The sequence below is a fragment of the Chiloscyllium plagiosum genome, chromosome 32 (genome assembly GCF_004010195.1).
Source record: "Chiloscyllium plagiosum isolate BGI_BamShark_2017 chromosome 32, ASM401019v2, whole genome shotgun sequence".
In the NCBI taxonomy this organism is placed as follows: domain Eukaryota; kingdom Metazoa; phylum Chordata; class Chondrichthyes; order Orectolobiformes; family Hemiscylliidae; genus Chiloscyllium; species Chiloscyllium plagiosum.
The window spans coordinates 3,479,686-3,488,928 of record NC_057741.1 but is presented as its reverse complement, the minus strand read 5'-3'; the positions used below and the strand labels follow the sequence as shown (position 1 = coordinate 3,488,928).

At 43.3% G+C, this 9,243-nt stretch overlaps 1 protein-coding gene across 2 annotated transcripts in view; it reads left to right on the top strand.

Annotated features, from left to right (window-relative positions):
- The window catches only part of LOC122539321 (annexin A5-like), a 64,549-nt gene that overhangs the window by 24,712 nt on the left and 30,594 nt on the right, over window positions 1-9,243 (top strand). For both annotated transcript variants that reach the window (XM_043674025.1, XM_043674026.1), the window contains exons 4-5: window positions 1,593-1,687; window positions 3,399-3,512. In XM_043674025.1, the coding sequence (XP_043529960.1) occupies window positions 1,593-1,687; window positions 3,399-3,512 (209 nt within the window). The remainder of the gene's footprint in view (window positions 1-1,592; window positions 1,688-3,398; window positions 3,513-9,243) is intronic.

Below are 9,243 nucleotides of genomic sequence, written 5' to 3'. Positions count from 1 at the left end.
ACATTCCAGGTGCACCACTTAACCGACTGATCAGCCATAATCAGCCGGGCAAATCCGAGACCCCTCAGGAGGGGAAACCCTATCCAGAACATCCCGAGTATAGAGCATATAAAATTTACAAAAATAAAGGCTCTCTAATACACTCACAACAGTATAATAAAAAACTATTTCTAAATAATAAAAAATAACATATTTAAGTGGAGATTTTCCCCCTTGTTCCCAGGGGGTGTCACTTCCTTTCCAAAGGCCCATCATATCCTCCCCCAACCAATGCCCCTCCCTTGACCCAGGCGCTCCTCAATATATAATTCAAATATAATACCAAGCTAGAGTTAACAGTGAGCACCCTACCCCCACCCACACCAACACCTGGATATATTTGGTAATGTTAATACCATATATAAACATATAACTATAAAATTACAACCTCAACAAATAATAATTAAATAATACAAAATAACAAGGGAAAAACAACCCCGCTCCTAAAGACAGAGGTAAAATAGAATAAGGTAACCACCTCCCCCCACCAATACTAACCAAACCCCCCGGCTTATATATATATAAGTTATACACGGATCCTTCATGGTTAAAGCATAACGTCGCTGGGTAGCGTAAGGAGTACTGAATATTTAAGTCCCACATTCGCTTCTTCGCCTCGTCGAATGCCTTCCTCTTTCGGACCAGAGCTGGGGAAAAGTCCTGAAATAACATGGTCTTGGATCCTTTATAGATCATAGCTTGGGGGTCTTTTCCAAGATTTCTAGAAGCTTCTAGGAGTATCTGCCTCTCCCTATAGCTCTGCAGCCGGAACAGGACCGGGCGGGGGCGCTGGTTTGAGCCGGGCCCGCGTATTGCGACCCGGTAGGCCCATTCTGCCCTTACCTGGCCTGATCCAGCCTCCAAATTTAAAAGCTGTGGCAGCCACTGTTCGAGAAACACTGTAAGCTGGCCTTCCTCTTCCCGTTCGGGAAGGCCCAGCAAACGAATATTTTTTCGACGACCTCGATTATCGAGGTCATCAATGTGATTCTCTAAGGTCTGGACTCACTGTTCGAGAGTCCGGACTTGATCCACGGCCGATTGCGCTGTAGTTTCGGAGGTCGCGGTCTTCAGCTCCGCCCCTCCAACTCGGCGCTCGATCTCTTTAATGTCTCAGTCGTGCTTCTGCAGCGCGGCCGAGAGTGAGTCCCATCGACTTCGGGGCTCCTCGATAAAAGCATCGATCTTCGCGACCAGCTTGGAGATCATCTCCACAAGGCTTGTCACTGTAGGTAAGTCCCCCGGGGCGGCTGTGGACGCCTCTGCTGCAGCTGGAGAGGGTGGGGGAGGGGTTCCTGCTTGCTGAGAACTGCGGGCTCCCTTCCCTTTCGTCATTTTTACTAAATATTAGACTGTTTAAATATAATACTAAGCAGCTAATTAAATTAAACAGCTATTATGAATGATTTGGTGAGTGTGGTGGGGGTGGGTGACCCACTTTACCCCAGTCTTGGGAAGAGCACTATAGACTCAGACTTGCTGGGTCGCCGCCATCTTGAATCCCCCCCTTAATAATTCTTTAAAATTTTAGATTTTGTTTTCTTGTTCTATAGGTACTGATGAAAGTGCCATTCTTCATATCCTGACAACTAGAAGCAGTACCCAGCGTATGAAAATCAACCTTCAGTACAAAACTCTGTTTGGCCGGGTAAGGAAACATCGATGTGCATGCTTCATTATAGCATTCAATTTGTTTTTAATGCATTTGCTCGAAACACAAACTTTAGTCGAAAGAAGATCAAGCTCCATCTAGTTTTCTCACCATCGTGATAGTCGTGCTGACTGCATGTAACTCTCAGTTATGCATTCGTCATAATGGAAATGAGAGACGTGGAAAAGTCCCAGTGGTGCATACCTTTTAATAAACCAGAGGTCCAAAGTCATTTGATCATTGAGTGTGCCTTAAAATGATTGTACTTCATTCCAAATATCCAACTGGCATTTGGAGCAACAATGGAGCTTCAACACCTTTCTAACTAGCCTGTTTCATTGAAATACTATCTGATCACTGAAATATTGAGGAAATTTTAATCCCCAGGATGGATGGAAGAGGGACTGACTGGAGCGAGACTACATCTGAGAAAGAATGACTATTTTCATTAAACCCTGCTCAAGTACTGCACCACGCCATTACAAAACAGCTTTACCCCATGTCAACTTTTAATGGGCCAAAGGCTGCAAATCCAACTTCCCTCCCTTTCTTGGTGCTAATGCTGAGTGTCACAGGTGGGAATGAACAAGAATAATAACATATTACTTACACCTTCAACCAGAGACATGAGGCTCATGGATAGCCCTAACTGGAAATGGATACCAAGCTGTGGCTCTGGCAACTGCAGCATTAGGGCATTGAGCTACAGCTGAGATAATGCCTTTGCCGAACACCAAATGGCATTGCTCACAGAAGCAGGAGGGCCTTGATTTCACTGAACGAGAAGCCTATAGCCAGATGGTCTGCATTTTATGACACTGGAGATGAGAGAGGCAGAGAGCCATCCTGATATGTAGTTAGGTCAACTAAAGTCTGTAATGCTCACTCTTGTGTGAGTGTAGAACTAACCTTATCACAACACTTCCAGAAAAAACATCTACAAATTAATTCAGGATCATGAATATTCCAAGGTCATGAAAGGTACCGTGTATAAATGAGTTATTTTTCAACTGATGAAACAAACTTTTCATTATTTACTTTCACACTTCAATTTATAACTTGAAAAAAAACCCAGAAGTTTTTCAGGCTTTAATCACCCTTCAATCCTGATAAATTTCCAGTAAATCCTTTATCAGGTCTATAATAATGGTTCTGTAAAATCATATGGAAGGGATAGTAAATATTTCAAATTCATCTTTCCTGTCTTGTGTTTGGAGTAAACATTGTTGGCCTTTTTCTAACCTTACATAATTATAAAAGTGGGTGTAAGATATTCTCAACCACTCACATGTAATCAGTTGGCTGTTTTCCGTTGCTCTCTTATATTCCACATGAAATCTAGTAAATAAATTGTCAGAATCCTTTTAAAATGTTAAGTTAGTTGGCAATTTCAGCCACAGATTTTCTGAAGTTTCTTTATTCTGGGCTGTAGAGAGGAAGGGAAAGGCATTGCAGTCTTTAACAGTCTTGCTTTGATAATCCAGTCCATTTTTGTCTCTGAGCTGCTTCCTCCCACTTGCATTAGTCATTTCTATTAAGATCTGGCTAATGTCCATTTGGAAAAATTGTCTCCAAATTCTGCAATTTGATTTTGTGGAAGGGATCTCACTAAGTGAAACCATGTGTCAACTGTATTCTCTGTAAAAACTTGGCAGAGACGTATTGAAGGAATGTGAAATATAACAGTAATCTTATTTAAATGCAACAGGATCTTGTTGAGGATCTAAAATCTGAATTGGGTGGCAAGTTTGAAAAGCTGATTGTTGGGCTGATGAAGACTCCTCTACAATATGATGTTTCCCAATTGCACAATGCACTGAAGGTAAGTTATTAATTGAATTCTCCTGCTTTTTATGGTAATACCTTGTCTATATGAAGACCTTTTAGATGCACAGAAGTAAGGTAAAGTTGCCACAATCCTCCTGGACCATAGTGTTATTAGAGAGAGGTGACTGGCAGATAGAACTTTATAGCACAGGTACAGGCCCTTCGGCCCACGATGTTGTGCTAACCATGATGCCACATTAAACTAATCGCTTCTGCCTGCCCTCAGTCCATATCCTTCCATTCTTTGATATTCATATGCTTACCTAGGCTTCTCAGCATTGGGGATTGCCTCTATATAGTCCCAGCAGTGGCCACCACTCCCTGCTATGGCTCAGCTCTCTAAAGGTGGGATGTCCTCCTGGCAAGAATTCCATTCTTTTGTCTTAGAGTAATTCATGACTTCTGAGTTGCAGGGTAGAGGCTACAAGACCCCATAAAATCTAGATATTTCTTTTAACTGTGTATTATCTGCAAATGTTGTTCCATTCCAAATCCTCTAAACTGCAGATGATTATCAGTCCTTGTCCTCGTGATTTAATGATCACAGTTATCATAAGATAAGTTCTGGGAAGCAGGAAGGCTGGCTGAAGGAGGGAATCTGAAGCCAGTAAGCCATTTTGCAGAACACAATGAAGTGTGGCTTCCGCCAATAAGTGTCTCACATTGGACCAGCATGGTGGCTCACAACACTAGTTTGATTCTACCCTCCAATTTTGATTCAAGTTTGATTCTACCTTCCGGCCACTGTTTGCGTGGAGTTTGCAAATTCTCCGTGTGTCTGCCTGGGTTTCCTCTCGCAGCCCAAAGATTTTGCAAGTTTGGTGGATTGGTCGTGCTTAGTTGCCCTGTAATGTGTAGGCTAGGTGGATTAGCCATGTTAAATGTGGGGTTACAGGATGTGGTAGGGGGCTGAGTCTTGGTGGGATGCTATTTGGAGGGTTGGTGTGGACTCAATGGACCCAATGGCCTCCTTCCACTCTGCAGGGATTCTATGAAATTGCTCCCATAGCTAATAGTAATACTGATAACACTCAGTTTGTCATTGTAGCCAATGACAGCACAATTGCTCAGTGACCAATTTTTCTACCAATAATTAGTAATATCCTATAATCTGTTGATTTTTGTGCTGACCCTAGAGCTGGAATCACCTGCCCTTCACAAGGGCTTGACAGTCATTGCTTTTCTCTTTGAGCTTTTTGAGAAGTTGATGACTTGCATTGGGAGCCACAGGCAGAGCCGATATCAAGCGGGCCTTAACTTGTTGAAACTAAGTGGCATTGACCTGAGTTAAACAGTGGGCAGAGGCCTTGGCATTTGGGGAGCATCGCCTAAACTCAGTTCAGTATCACATTTCTAATCTGTTCTTTAGCTCTGACTTAATAAAGGTGAATTTTCATAGAATCTTAGGAATTCCAGCATAACCAGTAGCTATAAACCCCTTCCCTTCAGATTCTTTTATATTTCTCCTTTTCAAATAATTAATGTTGCCCCTCTTAAATTATATCTAACGTTTTTTACTTCTGCAACTTCAGTTCACCTTCTGGTGAAGCATCTCCAGGTTTTGATAACTTTCTACGCAAGAACATTCATTCTCTTTTCCAGTGCGAATCATCAGGCTTTATTCCTCTATTCTCCATTTTGCAATCAGTGAAGATAATCTTTCATTATTAACTTACGGCACTTCCATCTGCATCTTTGACTGGCCCTTCCTCTCCCAGCTTTGCACTTACTCCTCATGATGCTGTAGCTTCCAGCCATTAGCTAGTACCACCTCATTCCCCAGTTTTCCCCATTTATCCCCTGAACCTTAATCTACTTTTATTCCCTTCCTTCTTTTGTCTTTCCCCCTACTTTCCAGTTTCCCTCGTCCTTTTGAGCTTGCTGTTTCTGATTTGTATTTATTTAGCGTTGAATTTTCAGTGCAGCTACTCTGAGTCAATAGAACATGTTAACATGGCTTAATTAGAGAAAACGAAAACCAGTGAGCAATTTGTTAGCTGTCAGCATCCCACAATGAATACTCCATTAAACTGGAGATAATTGAGGTTAGCATAGGGAACCAAATCCCTAAATTATTACTACTTGATTGCAGTAGACTTCAGGGGCTTCTAAAGTCTGTTAAATTTCAATGCTTCGTTTCAAGGTTAAAGTTTTTGTTGAAATACCAATTTAATGTTCTGAGCTGTCTTTTCATTTTCCTTTCTCTACTGATTTTCCTCCTGGCCCCTGACACTGACACTTCAAATACTGTGTGTGGTGTGCCAAATGGCCTTTCCAATGAGTATTTTTTGACATGCGTGCCAAGCTAGCAGATGCTAAATTGGGAAGCTGGTAAATGAATGTATGCACGAAATGGCAATGTATGATTAACCCATTGTTTGAAGTCCAGGCATCACACCACCTTTGTGCTGCTTACTAGCATGTGTTTTGCGTGCACCAGACACTCACCCCATTGATCATTGATTGACTGTATCAGTAGGGAGCCCAAAAGTCTTGCTGCTTAATGTTAGTTAAACTAATTGACTGTTTAGAGGAGTGGTGCATCATGGCTGGGGCAGATGCTAGGCAGATGTCTGGGTCTAATTACGATGCAGCCTTCACTGAAATTCTAGCTTCCAGTGCATAATAAGCTTTCACCAAAACTAGTAAGCTCTGCAGCACAAGACCAGCCTGCTGTTTGTTTACATGCTTATTTTGCCATCGTACAGGCTGAAACTTTCGGGTAGGCTTTCATTAGTTGCATGTTGGCCACCTGTGCGAGGGGTTGTGATTTGGGATCACAAATCATGTAATTAGACTATTGCACACAACATACCCACCAAGTGTGTGGGCATGACCAAATCTGCACACTAATCAATGTCAAGATCTGTCTGTTCTAACACCTTCATAATAGGAAATCTGTTTGATTCCAACAGCATAATGTCCATATTAATTGGCACTTGTAACACATAAACATTGGGCACGACTGAACCCAGTTTATGATTCAAGATCTTCAGGTTATTTTCCTATAAGAAACAACAAAGAGGGTGGCATGGTGGCTCAGTGGTTAGCACTGTTGCCTCACAGCGCCAGGGACCCAGGTTCGATTCCAGCCTCTGGCGACTGTCTGTCTGGAGTTTGCACATTTGCCCTGTGTCTGTGTGGGTTTCCTCCCACAATCCAAAGATGTGCGGGTTAGGTGAATTGGCCATGCTAAATTGCCCATAGTGTTCAAGGATGTGTAAGTTAGGTGCATTAGCGAGGGGTAAATGAAGAGTAATAGGGTAAGGGGGATGGCTTGGGTGGGGTACTCTTTGGAGGGTCAGTGTGGACTTGTTGGGCCAAATGGCCTGTTTCCAAACTGTGGGTATTCTTGTTCTCAGAATACCCAATGTCCACCTCTGGACACAGCCAGCAGTTGGAAATCTCAGCTAATTTCTTTTTTTCCTTAAAGCCTCCCCATTAACCCGGGGACCAATGGTCTCATTGGCACGAGGGATTGCATCCAGGACTGTCCTGATCTGTAATATTCTGCTTCCACTCCTGCAACGTGTTGAGTCATCACGAGAGCTCTGACTTTGTTGAGAAATCTTTGTTAGTGGAACTTTGTGAACAGTGTATCTTGACAGCAACAAAAAAAAAAACAAGAACTGCGGGTGTTGGAGATCTGAAACAAGTTCAGCAAGGCTTTTGGCAAAGTTTCCACATGGTAGACTGGTTAGCAAGGTTAGATCAGGGAGAGCTAGCTATTTGGGTACAAAATTGGCTTGACGTAGGAGACAGAGGCTGGTGGTGCAGAGTTTTTCGGACTAGAGGCCTATGACCAGTGGTGTGCCACAAGGATCAGTGTTGGGTGCACTGCTTTTTGTCATTTATATGAATGCTTTGATTGTGAATATAGGATGAAACGTTAGTAAGCTTGTAGATGACACCAAAGTTAATGGTGTAGTAGATAGTGCAGGTAATCTCACATTACAATGGGGCCTTGGTCAGATGGTCCAATAGACTGAGGAATGGCAGATGGAGTTTAGATAAATGTGAGGTGTTGCATTTTGGAAAGGCAAATCAGGGCAGGACTTCTACACCTTAATGATAGGGTCCTGGTTAGTGTTGCCACATAGAGACCCTGGGGTGCAAGTTTATAGCTCCATGAAGGTGGAGTTGCAGGTAGATAGGATCGCAAAGGTGGTGTTTGGTGTTGCTTGCCTTTATTGGTCAGTACATTAAATATAAGAAATGGGATCAGAGTCAAGACTAAAGTGGTGCCGGAGAAGCACAGCAGGTCAGGCAGTATACGAGGAGCAGGAAAATAGACGTTTCGGGCAAAAGCCCTTCATCGGGTTTCCTTTTTCCCGAAACTTTGATTTTCCTGCTCCTCCGATGCTGCCTGATCTGCTGTGCTTTTCCAGCACCACTCTAATCTTGACTTTAATCTGTAGTACCCACTTCCACGTAGGAAATGAGATGTCATGTTGTGTCTGTGCAGGACGTTGGTTAGGCCACTTTTGAATTGCTGCATTCAGTTCTGGTCTCCCTGCTATAAGAAGGAGGTTAAACTTAAAAGTGTTCCAAAACTATTTGCAAGAATGTTACCAGGGTTGGACGTCTAGGGAGAGGCTGAAAAGGCTGGGGCTATTTTCCCAGGATCGTCGGCTGAGGAGTGACCTTATAGAGGTTGATAAAATCATGAGGGGTGTGGATAGGGTGAATAGCCAAGTTTTTTTGTCCCCCAGGATAGGGTAGCGGTGTCCAAAACTAGAGGGCATATGTTTAAGGTAAGAGGAGAGAGATTCAAAAGGGAACTAAGGGACATTTTCATGCAGAGGGTGGTGCATGTCTGAAATGACCTGCCAGAGGAAGTGATGGAAGCTGGTACATTTGCAACATTTAAAATATAATAATTACACAATACCAGGTTATAGTCCAATACGTTTATTTGGAAGTACACCCTTTCAGAGCGCTGCTGCTTTGTCAGGTTACCCGACTAGTTACCTGACAAAGGAGCAGCACTCCAAAAACTTGTCCTTTCAAATAAACCTGTTGGACTATAACCTGGTGTGGTGATTTTTAACCTTGTCTAGCCTAGTCCAACACCATCACCTCCACATCATAACATTTAAAAAGCATCTGAATGTGTACATGAATCGGAAGGGTTTAGATTAGATTCCCTACAATATAGAAACTGGGCATTTGCCCCAACAGGTCCACACTGACCCTCCGAAGAGTAACCCATTCAGACCCATTCCCCTACCCTATATTTACCCCTAACTAATGTGCCTAACACTCTGGGCAATTTGGCATGACCACTTCACCTGACCTGTACATCTTTGGACTGTGGGAGGAAACTGGAGCAAACCCACGCAGACACGGGGAGAATGTGCAAACTCCACACAGACAGTCACCTGAGGTGGGAATTGAACCTGGGTCCCAGGCGCTGCAAGGCAGCTGTGCTAACCACCGTTTAGAGGGATATGGGCCAGGTGCTGGCAAATGGGACTAGATTAATTTAGGATATCTGGTCGGCATGGATGAGTGGGCGGAAGGGTCTCTTTCCATGATGCTCAATCCTAAAACTCCGTAAGTTGCTAGGGGGGGAGCTTAGCAGGTCTGGCTGCATCTATGGAGAGAAATGGTTAATGTTTCAAGTCCAGTGATTCTTCATCTGAACTGATAGCAGCTAGGAAAATATGGCATTAATGCTAGTAGGGTCGTGGAGGATAGTTTGGATGGGGGGGGGTGCGGTGGAT